The sequence below is a fragment of the Hylaeus volcanicus genome, chromosome 7 (genome assembly GCF_026283585.1).
Source record: "Hylaeus volcanicus isolate JK05 chromosome 7, UHH_iyHylVolc1.0_haploid, whole genome shotgun sequence".
NCBI lineage: Eukaryota > Metazoa > Arthropoda > Insecta > Hymenoptera > Colletidae > Hylaeus > Hylaeus volcanicus.
In genome coordinates, this window is record NC_071982.1 from 741040 (window position 1) to 759562 (window position 18523).

An 18523-nucleotide genomic window follows, 5' to 3' on the forward strand; every position below is an offset into this window, starting at 1 on the left:
GAGATGTAGAGGATGAAGGAAACGCCGAAGATGATTCGGTTTAGGCAATCTCCCCACACACTGGTGGCAACCAGAGGCGTTCGGGTTCACTTCCGGTCGAATGAACCTGTGCGTACATCGAAGGACCTAATTCCAATTCTCCCGTTCAGAGTTACCTCTACGCTGCTGCAGTAGCTTTAAGCTCGCCGGGGGAAACCTGCAGAGTTTTTACGAGCGTAATTTATGGAAGCACGCCAGTTGGCCTCGCGATAAACTCGCTGCAACTGCGAGACCTACACAGAGCCACGAGAATCCGAGTAAACGAAACGTGAACGTGCACCAATGGCATTATCTGTATCGGCCGAAAGCGACGCACCTCTGTTGGGAAATATGTGTACGTTGACACAACACTATGAGAACGAGGACTAGATACATCTTGGATCCGCCATCTTCTTATCTACTTATCCCTTGTCGCGTTGTCTTTCTGGCTATCATTCTTCAATTCTTTCATATCCTTCGTATTCATCATTGGAATTGCATAAAAAATACAAATATCAGTACAACAAAAGGTTCCTACGTATTTCGCTAGAAAAACATATAACGATTACATAAACAGAGATTCAAGTCGATCGATTGAAAATTGGCGAGGCTAGATTTCTGATTAACCTCTTCGCGCTCTTTTCTGGCCACATACGTGGACGTTCAGTTTTCTATCATTCTAATTACTGTCAATAATAAAAAGAACAAAAATTTGGCTTTTTAAATCCTGAAAAGGATTCGACTTTGCCTCCGAGATGCCAGAGGTACATTCGATAACAGGAACTGGAGCAGGTACATTGGAGCTCGTTTCCTAGCTGAGATCTTCATTCTGGATTTATGCCTGGATTTCGTAGCTCGTGGTAGTGCCTTTAATCAAAAGTATCATCGACGGAGAGGTATCATCACGTGCACGATGGATACTCATCCCGCGGCGCGGCGCGGCGTCGGTGATGTACCCAAGGATACGTTGGATAAGGATCGCGAGGCGACTAGACCGTTGCACTGCGAACCAAGCTTTCACGGGCGAGTTCGTCTGGAGCTGGAATCAGGGCAAGACGATACACATCTGTTGACCATCTGCCAGAAACTTTCCAGAGAATCCCGGTGGACAAGGGGCCACCCTTTCCGTGGGCCTCTCAGCAACGAATGCGCAAGGTGTGGTCTGGGTTAGGTGTCCGAAATCAGAGGCGAACCTCTTCGATTCTTTCTGTCTCGTTTCCACGTTTCTCCCCGTTAATAACGGCCTTTATCGCCATCTCCAACGCAAGCTGCGACCCGCTCGGGCCCGATCCGGATTCAACGCGCTATAAAGACGAGCGTGTGTTGATTTATGCGCACGGGGGATACTTATGGTTATGCACGCGCGTAGTCAGAGGTTGTTCCTTCATGGGGCCCGTGGCGAAATGGAGTTTAGAACTTTGTTTAAACAAAGGAGTAATTCAGGGCAACGCTTATATCTCGCAAATGGAGTTGCACGTTTGCAAAGTCACTTGGTACTTTTGTTTGCTCGAAACGAAAGATTTCTTTCCCCCAAAGGGTCCATCGTCGATCAAAGAGATAACACGAACGTTGCCGATAATTAAAGGTATACATGAAACGCGGCCCGTTCGATCGTAAAGGTTCTTTAACGCGCCAAAGTCCATTTACCTGCGCTGATCTCAAGAGTAGACGGAAGCGCATAAAATTTTTAGAGGCTGAAGGAGAGCAAGGATTTGCGCGACCTCTCTTTCCTGAACGGTATAACGACGCGGAGTAAAACTCAACTACACTGGAAGTTATTCAATCACTTTTGCGGGGGTGAACCTTCCGGCAAGATCGATGGAAGAACGCCATTAAATGACCTCAAGAGGAAAGCTCTGAAAGAAACGGCCTTCCTCCCATACAGATGATTCTGCAGAAATGGATATTTTTTAGCATGTTCATTGAAAATGTGAAATTGTCACATGGTAATACCCGTAGGACGAAACGAGCCTAATATCGCACACGATATTTATTAGTATTTTATAAGCCAAGTTTGAAAAGCAAAACTAAAAGAAAGGGAATCTCAATGCATACCAGTGACTACTTTACACGGTCACACGTGTCTCAATGGTTAATATTTAGAATATGAAAAATATATTATCGATCGAGTAACTCGACATTCTAAAAATATAGTATCTTGTCATTTGCAGAAGCCAGAGTAACTCGTGTTATCTAAATGGGTCGTATTGATTAACTTAGCAATGAAATAATTGGCAAATGAGTGACAGAGCTAATCTTCCATTTACTATGTAGTTTATCGATGGGTGTATGCAGAACGTATCGATTATGCTACAAGTGCAGTTACACTTATAGAATTTGATCGATCGTATACACAAATGTTCGAAGAATTTCCAGCTACATTAACGGTATTCAATATTGCTGCCCCCACCAAAAACTACCCCAAACCTACTCAGACAGTAGATTTCGGGTCTAGTGCTACCATGCAAAAAAAAAAAATACTTTTTTAAACATTTCAGTTTCTGAGCCCTGGGGGAGAGAGAGTTAAGGCCAGGAAAGAAAAATTGTGATTTAGACAAGGGTACTGTACGGTTTTGTGTGAATGGATGTTTACGACGATTCCACGAGTTAGCGCACTGGGTGACACTAACCCTAGCGACGCTACTGTCTTACGAAATATCAAGAAAGGATTTCGGGTCCTTTGTCCGTGCTGGGAGAGAGATGCACCTGCTCATTGATCCCAGCGGCAACCTCCTCGGCGTTTTCCTGTCCCCCTCCCCACCTGTCTCCCTCTTCGCTTTACTTTCTTGACTACTTTTTAGCTCGCAATTCTGATTCGCGCTTCGTGCATACAAGGTGTTTCTGAAACAGGTGGTCACACGCTTTGGAAACGTGTTCTACTCGTTGACAGACTGAAAGAATTACGATCGAGGGGTTTGGAATAAATAACAACGGAAGACGCATAAGACAAACGATTCCACTGATTCGACTAAAATTGTCGAAATATATAGCGATTATACAAAACTGTAATTTAAATAAACGTACGTTTTATTTTCTACACGGTGTAACGTTTATTTTATTGCTGATATCTTATATACCTTTGCATTTATCATATGTACATTCTCCTACATTTGCCATAAATACATAAACATACACGGTTTGGAGCGAAAGTAGCTACAGCCCTTGAGGGCAATGTCCTTCCTTTAAGAGTTCTAATCACGTCCTAGTCTCGAAGGATCAGGAGAGCAAACGGTTTCCAAACGGTGCCACCGTGTCGTTAGATTCCAGGTAGATTGGTAGAGATAGGTAGGCGTAACAGATTCCTCGATAGGTTGTTGAAAGTTGAAACATTCGATTCGATTTCGTTAATTAAAAGTATTCGTGGTCACGCGTCGAAGCTACAGTTAAGAAACGAATAACAACGACTCCGAAACGACGCCGGCGGGCAGATATTAAAGTTCATCCCCTTTCGAGCACTCCTGAGTCTTCTGAAAGTCGCCGGAGACTCAAAGGAGGAAGGAGGGGCCTTCCACGAAAGAAGCACGAGGGTGTCTCAAAGACAGAGGGTTGGTTTGTCAGGATACAAGCCTGGCACCCTTCAAAGGGAGGAGGGAAACTCGACGATTGCTCGGCCCAATTAAGGTGGCGCCTAGCGCTTGGCGATGAGTCGAGTAGTGCGTAGAAATAAAGCCACCATCAGGAAAAGAGAGCGACCAAGGGGTAACGGCGAGGGGGAAAGCGTGCAAGAGGTAAGATCGGCCCTCGTTCCATTTTTTTCTTTTTTTTTTTTCATCTCTCTTCATCGTCCTCTGGTCGAACAACCAGCGTTGCCAGGCGACAGGAGCACAGGCAACCCTCGAAGATGTCATACAGAGTGCACGCAAAGAGAACGAACTTTTGACCCTTTAAGGGTGTCTCCTTGAACTGTAGCTCGACGGCCGAGAGGATGATCACGTGGACATCCTCGGGGTTAATGTACCCTTCCCGAACGCAACATTTTCGGGCTTGCGAGTAGAGCATTCGCAGTCTCCTCGCACGGATGCAATCGCGTCCAAAGGATTTTTCCAGAAGGTGCTTTAGCATTTTGTTTCCTAATAAAGCAGAGAGGGTGCGCGATATACCTCGTTCCTTCGTTTCAAAGGAAAGTACGTATGATTACGATTCATGTTTTTCCAGACTCGGACAAGAAATTTAACAGGTTCACTGGCAGACAAAGAAACAGTCCTTTTAAACTTGCTGAATAAACACCCCTGGTCTAATTTGCTTTTTAATCTACACTTGAACTAATTTTTAAGTCTGCCAACTGCTATTGAATTGAGTTTCAGGAGTTATGGTGCCTTTAAAGCTCCTTTTCGAAAATCCTTTATAGTAAACTATCGACTATCGATTCGAATCAATTCGAGTGATTTCATCGTCGTAAACGAAATATAACTTCCTTTGTTCCTCGTTTACCTTCCTCTCCATATTAGCCAGAAACTTTATATCCATCTTACGGGCGTCTCTATTTTCCACCCATAGCAACCTCCCTTGCTCGTGAACACGCACATGCTCGTGCCACCTGACCACGTGTGAGTACACATTCTCAAACTTTTGTATCTTTTGTTTCGCTGTACGTACCTTCGCGGCTGCAATACGCCCTAGGGGATCCCCTGCTATATCGTACCCTCTTACCTCTTCCTGAATTCTTTTCTTATTCCCCGAATCTCGCCCTTCCTCAATCTCCCCCGCCGCGCCGTTTCTTTCCTCCTATTTCTCTTATTGCTATTTTACTTCGCTGCTGGTACCCTTCTTCCTTTGTCTTTCCACAACCCCTCGTCTGCCTTACTCTCTACCCCCATTTCTTTCATCGCTCATTTCAAAAACCACCCCGTTACTTCTATTGTCTTGCCTGCCTCCGAGTCCATATGCGTGTAAACATCCACTGGGTGTTTCTTGATTCTCCATCGATGCAACACCGTTATCTTCGTCTCGATTCGCTTTTCTTTTATAAACTAAAATATTTAACTTTGCTTGTGTATTATAGAAAATGATGGAATATTTGCCAATTGTTTTTCTCAGTTTCACTTTCAAACTGTTTGTAATCGCGAAAACATATTCGATTGTTTCAGATTTCAAAGGAAATTGTGGTTAAAAATCGTCTCGACTACTTCGCATTTCCGGTTGTTACATTAATTCTGGGGCACCCCGTATACTATCTTTTGTTACCGAGAGTCTGACATTCCTTTGTCGTTGGATCGTTTATTTGCATTCGAGGAGAAACAACGTTACATAAAAATCGCAGCGATGCCTCCATGATGGGGGTGGCACAGTAAAGAAAGCAATTGTTCTCCGAGAAACGCAGGTGTGTAACATTAATATTCATCGAGAGTTTAATAGTAATTGGATATACAAGGCGAACTGCATCGCGAAACCTGGTAACCACCTTCAGGAAAATAGAGTAATTTCAAGGGAGCTAGTTTATAGAGTCGAAAGGGATGAAAGTGGCAGAGGGATGTAAGCTACACAGAGATTCGAGCACGAACTCGTAAAGTGAGACAATGTAATGCCGCAACGTTCAAACCACTTCAAAATGTTTCGCTATTGTTTCGTCGGGTACAAGTAAACGTCAACTAGACAACTACTCTCCTTGGTAAAAGTGTTCCGTTATCTCACTTGCACTTAATACGTGTGTACATTCTCATTTTTGTCGTGTGTAGCAGAGAACAAAATTGATCATTTATCAATTTATTGAATTTGTAAATTGATATTGTTAAAGATGTCTAGATGTAAAATATTCAATGAAGATTCAGGTTCATTTCGAATAAGTGTACTGAATTTAATATTTACGCAAATTTCTCGCTAATTTTTCCAGCTCTCTCGATTATTCTTCCCCGGCATTGTTTCTTCCTATCTATGGACTGGCCAAACGGCTCTGGCTTCTCCCTTAGATCGTCGATATTTCGAACCTGGAAATTTCGACGGTGCAATCAACACGCTTGGACGGAGTTACGAGGTCATAACGTTACGTATAGAACGTAAACGTAAAGTGTGGAGCGTGGCACGTAAGTCGTAAAAGCTGGTAGTTTAGTAGAACGCCCTCCGATACGAATACAATCGCCCTGGAGTTGCGCCTAGGTGTTGTTACGTCGATGTGCTCGTATCGGTGCGTCTGTGGACCACATAAAGTTTCCCCGAATGTAGAATGTTATGCCGGTATTAGAATGTATCGCGAGTAAGGATATTCTGGACTTTACACTCGGCCCAGCAAAAGTTAAGAGTGTTCCATACGAAAGAAACCTGACCTCCATGAATCCTGCGTCAAAGAACGGCCAACGTTCTTATCGATCTAGATCAAAATTTCGAGTAAAGAATAGAGAAAGAACGAAATTTTATACATAGTCACATCGAAAGGATTTTAACAGAACTTTTTCACTTGATTGCTCTTTGATTAAATACACCCTTGTTCATAAATATATGGACACTCGCTACTTTCGATGGATTATTAATATATGCCGTAAATTATTACTATAGAAAGCGTTGACATTAATACCAGAATTGTGGCAGACGATTAGCAATATCATAAAAGAGGAGGTGGTAAACGTAGGGTGTCAACTCAGTGGGGCTGCGAATTGACATTTAAAATGATCATAGGTGAAACATAGTCAAGCTGTGCTGAAGATACAACGATTCCATTACGGTCTCTCATCCTGTGACATGTATCACGAGCCACCCTCCACAATCTGCCATCCACTCTTCGCCTACCACCCCCGTACCGTCATCCCCATCAAAACCTTTGTGGTCTGGCGAAGCCTGCGCTCTGCCACCCGCTTTTCCTCGGATACCTTCACAACCCCTGGACTCCTGGTATGTTACCGCCTATTCCTTTTCTTCCTTCAAAGACATCCTCTAAAACACACAGTGGAGGGTTTAGGTACTAGTCACCTAAATTGCGTGGCTGATTACGAAAGTGGCCCGAGTCAAACATCTAAAAAGAACCGATTTTATCAGTCGTTTAATGTTGAATTCTTTAACATTACCTCAATCGATGATCTCAACACTTAATTACCGGTCGACTTTGATTTTGTGCGGGACACCACCCTATACAGTAGACATCCTTTTTTCTTATGGAACCTTCTAGAACCTCACAGACCACAATTTCAGACCGTTTGGCATAATTTGTAACAAAGTATATAATTGAGAAAATTTTCGATCCCTGAACTATTATTTCTCGACGTCTTAGGACATTTTGATTTAAAACTTGAAAATCGATTGGTGAAACCAACAAAGGGGGTGGCTCGCGACGAACCTCCGCTAGGCTTGTTATCCTGTGAAACAGGCGCGCATTTCAGTATTACCTTCCTCGTCGGGGGTGTTCTACGAACACGACGAATCCCGAGGGAATCAGCGGGATTTCGGTCGGGGATTCACCTTGAGTCGCCTCCTGGCCGCCTGGTGCAGTAGTCCCGGATTTTCGAGCAGATTGGCAGTTTTTTTTAGCAGATGCCCGGATTGGCAGCTCAGGTTGGAGGATCCAGGGACAGGTGCGTATTCTGGTGTCTTCGAGCGGTGCGGCGGTGTTCGTGGCTAGTTCCGGTCTGCGAGACACCAGAATGATCTCTCTTAGAAAAGATGGAATTCCGTCTCTATCAGAATGTCGTTTTCACACGGAAAACCGAATATCGGTTCTTACCGAATCGTCCTCTGATGTCTTTCTTCTCCTACGTGTCGATTATATGCACGTTTCTCGTGTCAAAAGCACTTTCATCGTCCTCCACGCGTCTGCCCATAAACAGGAGGACATGCCGCAAGTGGAGTATATGTGTTTGTACTTGCACCAATCATCGATGGAAGTATTCAACCACGTCGATGTATCGTATTGACCAGACCTGAGTATTTTTAAAATAACCTTATTTCAAATAATAATATTATTTCAACTGTTATTTCAAATGATACATTATTTTATTTTATAATTTTATACACATTATTTGGAATAATCTAATCATTTTCTTTTGTCATAATATTTATTGAAAGGTCTTACAGATGAAGTTTTTGGAGAACGAGTATCGCTTAAAGCAAATTGTAAAGATTTCTTAAAATAAATTACTTTTCTTCCATATTCTTTTAAATATTATTTCAAACGAGTTGATAGTATTTTTATTTTCAAATAACTCTATTGAAAATAACGGTACGAAGTAAATAATTCCAAATAGTTGTTTCTTATTTTCATTTCAACTAGCCCAGATCTGATTTTGCGTCATTCGAAAAGTTGGCGCTAATTTGTAATCCCTTGCACTTGAAACGTCCCGATAGATGTCGCTGGTGTAGCGCTACAGGCAGAAACTCTTTAATCAAAGTCACGAAATCCATGCACAATATCTAAGAAATAAAAAGAAAATTATATTATTTACGTGGCTTTTGTCTTATTCTCCGAAAAAATGATTCAGACTTCAGCATACAAACAATGTAACACTTTGTGCGTTTCAAATTGAATTTTGCGCCATTAGGTAGAAAATGGCGGAACCCGACTTAACTTTGACGTCGTTTCGTGACTCTGATTAGAGGGTCTCTAGGTAGAGGGAGCAGTTACCACGCTCCAGATTTATGACTTATGACTCGCCAATCACTGCCGAGAACAAATTTCACGCATCTCAATTTTGAGGCCCTCTAGTTGTCTCATTTGGTAAGAAAACATTTGACATTTTCTGATGCGCTTTCAAGGCATTCCAGTGCATTCTAGGGTTTTCACAATTAGTGCATATCAATCTAAAAGTCAATTATCGAAACTTAAATGCAGCAACTGCATTTGGTAATGTATAACGTTATTCCACATTACTATTTGTACAGTATTCCACGTTATGTCCATTACGTATATTTGCATTGTTACGCATAACAGCTGACAGCCAACTATCAATATCATCATCCTACCAAACTCCCCACACATGCATTCCTGTAATCGTACATTCACGATCCACTCGTCCTAATTCATTCATCTCATAATTGCGAATGATAGTGCATCATAGTGCATACTGCCATCATTATTCTTGCAGTCATGTTATAAGAACATTGAAAGTGAAATTTGGTCAACTGTCATTTTTCCTTGACTTTTGTATGGTTTATTGGATAATGATTTTGGTAAGTCCAAATTTCATTGAAATGAAAAATGATAAACGTCATTAAACGTGTAACAATTTTAGAGTTTATTTATTTTTCTTACATACTCGTATAATGTATCTCAATTTGTTTTAATGAACCAAATAAACGCAAGGTGTTCAAATGCAAAGATCGAATTAACCAGGAACATATTTCAGCCATGGAGTCCAAACAGGATACGATATCTCCCAAAGGAGATGAAGATTCGAAGAAATCATCGAGCGTTCATTCGAAATTATCTCTTGAACCAGAGACTCATTTACAGAGTCTTGGTTTTACTACCAACAATGGAAAGGCTAGATTTATATTAGACAATGATATTTCTCTATGCTCGCATTCTCCATTAATAAATGACAATGTCGTTGATGAAAGCGACGCATTGTCCTTTGTGGTGCTAGGCAAGGATTCATTGGATTCCATTCAAGCTTCGTCGCTTGCATCATATGTTGATATACAACAAAAGGGCATGTCACTTGTACGTATCTATTATTTAACTAGAAATGAATATTTCAAATTTTTTAAATTTATTGCCTAACAATAAATTCTCTATGTAGGATGTCAATTCTATGCTGGCATCATGGGAATCTACAGATTCTCAGATAGAGACGAAACTAAATGAATTATTGCAAGAGAATGAGAAGCTCAAGGAAACATTGAAACAAAATAATATCGCTATGAAACAACAATTTAATACCTTAGCCAGTTGGCAAGAAGAAATCATGAGAGTACATCAGAATAATAAGAAAAAGTTTTCTGATATGAGGGAATTAATAAATCACCTGAAAAAGGAAAATTCGGAATTAAAAATGAAGCTTTCCACTGGACAGATTAATACAGAAACCGAATATGAGATATGCTATAATAATAGTAAGAGAAACGAACAAAACTTACAGTTTTTAAAAATGAATGAAATGGAAACAAGGACATGTATTCCTGAAACTGAACTTCAGGAACAAGTAACTTCATTAACAGATGAGTTAAATACTTCTAAACTTGAATGTAAAAAGTTATCTTCTGATGTTGAGAATTTACTTAGTATGTCGAGTTTAATGAGTTCTCAATTGAAACAAGCAACTTGTACGATACAAGAGCAAAGGCTGAGTTTAAAAAAGTTAGAAATGTCAGCTGCAATGTCAAAGTCGCTAGATTCAAATTATTTTGATAAATCCCTTATTTATGGTACTTGTAGTTCTTCTGAAGGTATAAATAATTGTGCAGAATGTGATAAATGTCTAATAAAAGATAAAGAAATTAAATCTTTAAAAGAATCAGTTGTCCTATTTGAACATAAATTACAACATGTAAGTATTTGGATAAGAATAAGAAAATGTATTTTTATAAGAAAATGTATTAGAGTATATAATTGTAAAAATACTTTTAGGCTACAGCTCCTATACAATTTTGTATTAAAAGTCCTGTGAATCCCAAAAAATATAACCAACAATATAATCAAAAGATACAACATTATAAAAAAAAGTTACAAGAATTAACAACTTGCTTTGATAAACAAAGTAATCATTGTACCCTTGTAGAAAACCATTTAAAAAATTTTGTTGGAACACTAGAAAATGCTAAATCGTTACATAAATCCGATACAGAAGTCACAGATCTTGAATATAGTTGGCTACCCGACAGCACAGAATTCCATCATTATAAAAATCAACTAACTGATTGTTATGATAAGTTAATTAAAGAACGACAGAAATTTATCAAAGAGAAAGAAAATTCAATTATGGTACAAAGTGAATTCCAAAATGCTTTATTGGATTGTAATTCAATTCTGTACGAATTGAAAACATTGTTGGGAAAGAAAACTGAAGAAAATGAAACACAAACTAATATGACATCCGAATCTACTGAGAAAGTTACAGAATCAAAGGGACAAAACACTGAAGAAAAACAATTACTAGAAGAAGAAAGGATATCACTTATTAAAGAGAGAGAAAGGCTTGAAGAAGAAAAAAGGTTATTTAGCAATCAAAAAAGAAATTTCGAAATGGAATACAAAAACTTAAATAATGCGATGGATCTATTACAACAAGAAAGGTCAAGTTTACAAGCAGAAAAATCGTCACTCGATCACCAGAGTAAATTGTGCGAAAGTCATTACAAAGAAAGCTTAGACGCGAAAAAGAACGAATTTGAAGGGATGTACAATGAACTAGTTACTGAAATAGGTATATTGCATGAAACTATAACGAGGCAAGAATCTAATTTAAAAGAACTGTACAAAGAAACAAGACAATATGTAAGTACTGATTTATACATACATATGCACTGTCTGATGTAGATATAATTTTCTTATTTGTAATGCAGATGGAAAATCGCAATTTGTTACGGAAACAGTTACTGCTTTATGAAGAAGATTTTAAACAGGAAAGAAAAATCAAGGAGTCATTAATGCTAGAAAAAGATAAATTAAATACAGATTTACAGAATCAAATAGAGTATAGTAACAAATTATATGAAGAAATCAAAAAACTGAGTCGTCATATGGATCTGGTACAATTTCATTATTGGTTTCATAATTTATAAATATGCAACAAAGCATCTAAATGTCTGTTCATTATGAAAATTTTATTTTCAGTCCAGTAAAGATCACTTAGTACCTCCGGTGATATCATCGTTTTCGTGTCCAAAATGTGATTGCACATTCAGAAATATGGAATCTTTGGTAGATCATGTTAATAGTTGTTTAAGTTTAGATTAATACGATATTTCGCGGTATACCCTTTATGCATATTAATCGTTAAATCATTAATAAAAATAAAGATGTTACCAAATAGAGTTGTAAGAAGAAATGTAAATTTGTATGTATTAAATCAGGTAAACGAGATTAACAAATAAATAAATTAATCTTGTGTATTCAACATTTAATTTCAATATTAAACATAAAATATATTGTTTAATTTATTTTTACTTGATGATATTTTTATAACAGAAAATACTGTTACATTTTCGCAATAAAAAATTACTTTTCTCCTGAACATAATACATTCAATACAGTTTAAATAAAATATATTATGTCTGTTAATATGTACATAATATTTATTTTAATATATATTAATAATAAAGCATGGGTAGAGTATCAGATTGCTAAGATTATTTTTATCCACAACAATTTTCTAGACCAAAATTTTATTTCTTTTTATTGGATTTATTACTTTATACTGTTCTTGTCCTTTATTTAAAAACTTATGCTAGATAACCTCACTTTTGTTCACTTATCACTACTCTTTTCCTTACGCCTTCTATATCGACTATTAAACTGCTATTTACATCTAAAGCCTTGTTAAACACTCTTAATTTAATGTATTTTAATTCTGTAGGATTTATTACGAAATGGCGGCAAATTGCTTATCTCAATCTAGTTACATTTAACTGGTATCATAGATGGCGCTTTATAAAATTAATTTTAAAAAATAAGATAAAAATTACATTTTTTAATGAACAAATTATACGTATATATGTCATTTATTTTTATATCAATACATATTGTATAAGAATTTTGACATGGTTAGCATTAGATAATTCTGATTTCTTTTTTATAGAACACTTTAAAATGTTCGACAAAAATTTTTCCAGAATGCTCGTAGTATTGATCGTAATTTAAAATTCATCGCATGATACTTATAGTAGGAATCATGAAGACTGTATAAGGAGATTCAACTCTCTACGAAAGTTACTAGAAAACTGTGATGAAAATCCGTTATGATATGATCCGAACGGATATGATGCGCCGCGAGTGGTAGAAATATTCATAGCTTGGGATTTTGATAACACTTCTACACTACACAATTAACACTCCTTATGCAGTCTTCATGGTAGGAATATTAGGATTTCTGTTCAACGGAGCTAATGCCTCCATTTCTGGCTCTATACATCACTGTTTTCCAAAGCGCATGCCTAAAAAACAAACAAGGGTTATATCTGGTAACATTTGTTGCGGCGTCAATTTGTAAATTTCAAACTGCTTTCCGTTGCACATTATCGTTGAACCACGTTGAACAGGCAGTGACAGGCAGTCAGACGCTAATTTTGTGCGTTGAATTTTACACTTATTACACGAATTAAAATGTCATATCTTCATAAACTATATAAAGATAAACGTCCTTTTGGAGATATTAATGAAAAACGAGCTATTCGAGCGGAAAAGCAAAAAGAGTTACGTAAAAATCGGAGGGATAAAATAGTTGGAGAAAACAGGAATGGATTAACTTCATCGACATCACAGAACTTGGGTTCGTAAAACTGTGTATATAAAATCTCTGTGAGTGCCTACTTACATTATTTGATTATGTTTACAGAAATAGAGGCACCCGATCCGGTAGAAATACGTGCAAAAAGGCTCTTACAATGGAAAATTGAACGCGAGAAACGTAAACGGATGGAACAAATGAAGAAAAGGCGTCCGTTTGTTGTTGGTGTAGTACACCATAAATTATACTCGCCAGGGATCAAAGACCAAGATATTCCAAAAGTTAAAAAACCACCTACACCTCCGAAAAGAGTTACAAGAGCCACCCTCAAAAGATTGATGTTGAAAACTCAACAAACAAAACAAGCATCTCAACAAGAAAGTAACAAGAAAGAGGAGCATTCCTTTGCTCCAGCTAATTATGAATTTAAGGTTCCAGCTGGAGTGAAGCAAGAGCTTTTATTTGGACGAGTTGACCCACATAGTATGACACCTAGTGTAATAAGTAAATTTGTGCTCCCGTCTTCGAGATTGACAAGAGCAAGTACAAATAGCAGTACTACAAAATTTATAAAGGAAGAAATTGCATCAGCAACAATTAATAAGAAAGATGATACCAATTTCTCAGAAGAGAGCTTGAATGAAACTTTTACATTAAATGTATCATCATCCAATGAAGATATAAATGACACAAATGAAGCTATCATATCTGATAAAGATAGTAATGAGAAAAAAAAAGAGAAAAATGATGAATCACTTAATAATAATATTACAGAACCAAATAAACAATTTAATAATAGTATTAAAGAAGTTGATACAATACTTGATAACAATGCTAAAAGTGCACTGTCTTCCTCAAACAATAATACACCGACACCTGCAAATTCTAATTCTTTTAGTGAACCAGTTTTTTATTCCCCATATGTAGTCTCCAGTCGTGGAAAAAGTAATGCTAGAAAAGAGCAACAGTTGAAACGTGGTTTTAGTCTAGGCTCTATGCGTAGCGATGATATTCCTACAAAAGATAACGTAATGAAGAATTTGAACATTTCAGTTGAAGAGGAAGAACGCACTGCACAGTATTTCCAGTTTCTCCTAAACAAAGAAATAGATAGATTGAACGAATTATGCATAAAATGGGAACAAGTAAAGACAGAATCCAATATCACGGAAGATGCGCAATACCAAATTAATCAAGCTGTTGGACAAACGAATTTGCTAATAAGCAAAAAGTTTGAAAGATTTCGTGGTCTAGTTTCCGATTGCGAAACAGGAAAAGGACAAATGTTAGTCACGTGTAGAGACTTACAAGGATTCTGGGATATGATGTATATGGAGGTAAAGAATTGCGATTCACGCTTTGAAAAATTAGAACAACTTCGGTCACAAAACTGGGTAGAAGAACAGGCAACTACTGTATTTAAGCCTTCTATTGCCAAGAAAAGTACCATGAGAAAGAAAGCAGTGCTTGGAAAGTCAAGTGCAGTCAGAGCATTTTTAGCAAATAGAAAAAAGGGGAAACAAGAAACAAGAATTGAAGATGTTGTGGAAGAGCCTGCAATTATAAATAACAAAGTTTCAGTTGATGAACATGAACTGAATAAAAACAGTCCTAATGTAAAATGTAGACCAAGAAGATCTGTATCAGTTCATCTTAACGACAAGAAATTGACACCTATCAAAAGTGATAGAACAAGTCTGTTGCAGAAAGTGAAATCCGAAGCAAAGAGACTTTCAAATTCTTTAGCTGTAATTAAAATAAGTAATTTGGGTAAAACACCGGAGGTGTGCAGTACAGAATCTTATTTTAATTCTACACAGACACCAGGGAAAAGTATATTGAAACAAAGAAAAGATTCTAATGACATAGAATCCCATACAAAGATAACACATAAAGTTAATTTTGATGACAGTATAGTATTAAATGAAGTTCCAATTGACGAAGAAACACAAACAAAAACGAGTTTAGCCGCAGCAATGGCTAGAATAGATAGTATCAACTTTGATTATCCTGAAGATAACATATCATTTCATGCTGAAAGAAAACTAATTTTTAATGATGATAGTTTTGAAGATACTGAAGATGTGTTTAATGTTAAAGATTCTACACATAAAATCCACATTGAAGTAGAACCTCCGATACCATTACAAGGAATGCAATTAAGTAATAATTCAAATACATTGCCAAAAAGAAAATTGAGAAGACAAAATGCTTTTAATGAAACTAACGAATCATTTGATAAAAGTGAATCACTGGATATTACAATTTCTCTACCATCCAACGAAAGTAAAGATGTTGAAGATTCAGATAAACAAAAACTGAAAAAGCAAATTCCTATAAACATTGGAGAGGAAACAGATAGGTCAGATGAAAATGTTAGAGTTCTGAGAAATAGAAGTATTATCACAGCCAACACACCTACATCTAGAAGGAGGTCTTCAAGGAAATTGTCTATGAATGTGACAAAATCAGAGCATAAAGAAAATAAAACACCTGTAGAAAATCGAAGGAAAAGTTTTCTGAATCTTGATAACAAAAATGACAAGAAGATAAATACAGAGATAGATTTACACAATAGCATGCATAATATGAACCTGTCTGAAAAAAGTCACAAAAGAAGATCTAGGAGAAAGAGCGTCAAATTTTCTGGTAAGGACAACTGACAATACCAAAATTGTTTTCTGATTTCTACAGAAAGCGATTCAACATCCTTCTGACCGGCCATTGGGCCGCAGATTTTTCCTGGCGCCGGCTCTGTTTCGACTACTGTCGCGCGGGAATATATGCGTTTTTCTTATTCTCAAATAAAATTGTACTCTATTTGTTATTACAAGATAATGAAATTTAATAAAATCTTTTATTTTCATGATATTAGTGTTAAACTAATTTAATATTTATTTTATTTATTATAATCGTTTTCAGTTTAATATTTATATAACATACCATAATCCATATAACCGTTATATTATAACGACTAGTGTCTCGATTTAAAGTAACAAGCACTTGCTAGTTACCATAGTATCCGATTAAATATTTACCGGTCGGCGAATGGTCGGTGAGCGTTGAGGACAAAAAGCCGATTAATCGGCTACCGGTCGGTAAAGTGTTGAGACGAAAATGCGAATTAAATAAATCATACGAACAGAGAACGTAAAACATAGGAAATAGGGAGATTATTTTATTACTTAAATCTAGTCGTGGTAACATTGTCGCTAAAAAGCAGAGATTGCAATAAATACTTAAAATCATACTCAATAAATTATTGATATTTCATTCTGTATGAATGATATTCGATTCAACGAATATATTTTTATTTACAGAGGAAGATTGCAGTGGTTGTATAATTAATAAACCAGTACATCCTGTGACTCCTCATGTTAGACGGAGTAGAATAGGGTCCACTAAAAAGGAAAATTGATGAAAATGATCCGCAAATTGATACCGCAAAAAAAACGTCGTAGAAAGGTAATAAGTTTTTACTTTGTATTCATTTAAAATATTGCATAAATATGATTTTATACTGATACAATTTTATTTCAGCTCCTGAACGAGTCGGAAGATTAAAAGACAGAAAAGTATAAATCTGTAAATTAAAACTGTTTTAATTGTAGCACATCGTATAAATTTGTACACTCAGAATAATGTTTTTATATATTAACGATTAGAAATGGTTTTATCCGGTTTAAGTTATTTCTATTGTAAATATTTGTTTCAACTTTTTAATCGAAGCACGAAAATGTGTAATCTAAGTATTGTTTTAAGTATTATTTTTCAATGATACCAAATTTTTAAGTAATTGCGTATCTGTATAGTCCATAGTGTGTGTGTGTCCCTGTAGTTGCGGGTACAGGAGGTGGAGCCAGAAACCACTCACCATCTAGCGGCAGAAGTGGGAATTATGTTCAATCGCTAGGTGCTACTTGAAAATGATGAATCAGTAATGATCTGTGGGCTGTAAGTTTGACGTTTTAGGCGGAAGCAAATAACAATTAAAAGTATCGTTCCCTCTCTTATTGTTTCTTAATTCGGCAAAATGAATAGGCTTTTCGGACGGGCTAAGCCTAAAGAACCGCCTGCGAGTATTACCGATTGTATCGCTGGGGTAAGAATTCCTTTTTGACATAATACGAAGAAGGTTATGTTATAATTCACACAATTCAAGACGTATATACATCCAATGTTTTTCGTAGGTTGACAGTAGAGCAGATTCTGCTGAAAAAAAGATAGCAAAATTAGACGCGGAATTAAAGAAATACAAAGATCAAATGGTTAAAATGAGAGAAGGTCCAGCAAAAAATGCTATAAAGGCTAAAGCTTTACGAGTTCTAAAACAACGAAAAATGTATGAAGCTCAGGTAGATAATTTGCGTCAACAAGCATTTAACATGGAACAAGCAAATTATGCTACTCAAACGTTAAAAGACACTCAGACAACTGTAATCACTATGAAAGAAGGAGTTAAACAGATGCAGAAGGAATTCAAAAATATCAATATAGATCAAATCGAGGTATTTACAAAGAAATTGTTCTTTTATTGTGATATTATTTTATTTTATAATTTTGTACCGATTGATAATACATTATGTAGGATCTTCAAGATGATTTGGCAGACATGTTGGAGCAAGCAGACGAAGTACAAGAAGCGATGGGTCGTAGTTATGGTATGCCTGACATAGACGAGGATGAATTAGCTGCCGAATTAGAAGCCCTTGGAGATGATTTAGCTATAGACGAGGATGTCAGCTATTTAGATGATGCTATAAAAGCACCTAGCGCCCCTAACAAGGAACCTGGCACAGATTCTGTGAGGAATAAGGTTTGTACTTAACTCTAACCTAAACAGTATTCGTACATTTATTTTCACCTTCAAATTTCTTTCAGGATGGTGTCTTAGTCGACGAATTTGGCTTACCGCAAATACCTGCCAGTTAAAACAATATTAAACAAAGTATTATACAAATAAAAATGAACAATATTTACCGATATGCCCAAAGATGTTAGGTCCTTCAAGGACTTTGGAATGCTTTTTTACAAAACACACATATAGGCAGCCTCTCAATTATTCTAACTGTTCCGATTATCTAACATAACTGTGTTATTACAAGTTACTTTTATTAAGTTTTACGTTGTAAATATATATAAATCAAATTAACAAAATAAATTTTTCTTATTACGAGTTTAGTAATGCATCATGGAAT

At 36.9% G+C, this 18523-nt stretch overlaps 3 protein-coding genes and 2 long non-coding RNA genes across 10 annotated transcripts in view; 4 read left to right on the forward strand and 1 right to left on the reverse strand.

The window, feature by feature from the left end:
- The window catches only part of LOC128880445 (uncharacterized), a 33125-nt gene extending 26744 nt beyond the window's left edge, over positions 1-6381 (forward strand). For both annotated transcript variants that reach the window (XR_008457825.1, XR_008457824.1), the window contains exons 2-3: positions 5106-5338; positions 5849-6381. This is a non-coding gene — a long non-coding RNA (uncharacterized LOC128880445). The remainder of the gene's footprint in view (positions 1-5105; positions 5339-5848) is intronic.
- Positions 5528-7133, reverse strand: LOC128880446 (uncharacterized). The gene is made up of 3 exons (XR_008457826.1): positions 7043-7133; positions 6750-6961; positions 5528-5942 (listed from the first exon to the last, which is right to left on the reverse strand). It is a non-coding gene; the product is annotated as an uncharacterized LOC128880446 (long non-coding RNA).
- Positions 7134-8550: 1417 nt separating this feature from the next.
- Positions 8551-11996, forward strand: LOC128880450 (optineurin-like). Of its 4 annotated transcripts, XM_054130549.1 has the most exons (7): positions 8746-8782; positions 9024-9108; positions 9285-9601; positions 9681-10427; positions 10508-11374; positions 11443-11628; positions 11714-11996. In XM_054130549.1, the coding sequence occupies exons 3-7, from the start codon at positions 9287-9289 to the stop codon at positions 11834-11836; spliced, it is 2238 nt and encodes a 745-aa protein (XP_053986524.1). In that variant the 5' UTR covers positions 8746-8782; positions 9024-9108; positions 9285-9286; the 3' UTR covers positions 11837-11996. The 4 variants fall into 4 exon arrangements, with proteins under 4 accessions (XP_053986525.1, XP_053986522.1, XP_053986524.1 ...); XM_054130550.1 differs by lacking the exons at positions 8746-8782; positions 9024-9108 and adding an exon at positions 8551-8656; XM_054130547.1 differs by lacking the exon at positions 9024-9108 and having other exon boundaries at positions 8640-8782.
- Positions 11997-12586: 590 nt separating this feature from the next.
- Positions 12587-17334, forward strand: LOC128880448 (disks large-associated protein 5-like). Of its 2 annotated transcripts, XR_008457827.1 has the most exons (5): positions 12587-13367; positions 13434-15974; positions 16646-16790; positions 16866-16900; positions 17164-17334. XR_008457827.1 is itself a non-coding variant. In XM_054130546.1 (4 exons), the coding sequence occupies exons 1-3, from the start codon at positions 13202-13204 to the stop codon at positions 16741-16743; spliced, it is 2805 nt and encodes a 934-aa protein (XP_053986521.1). In that variant the 5' UTR covers positions 12587-13201; the 3' UTR covers positions 16744-16790; positions 16866-17001. The 2 variants fall into 2 exon arrangements, 1 of the variants encoding a protein (XP_053986521.1); XM_054130546.1 differs by lacking the exon at positions 17164-17334 and having other exon boundaries at positions 16866-17001.
- On the forward strand, positions 17222-18506 carry LOC128880453 (charged multivesicular body protein 5). The gene is made up of 4 exons (XM_054130559.1): positions 17222-17427; positions 17516-17833; positions 17914-18141; positions 18207-18506. Exons 1-4 carry the CDS (start codon positions 17359-17361, stop codon positions 18255-18257), a joined length of 666 nt encoding a protein of 221 aa, XP_053986534.1. The 5' UTR covers positions 17222-17358; the 3' UTR covers positions 18258-18506.
- The last annotated feature ends 17 nt before the right edge of the window (positions 18507-18523 follow it).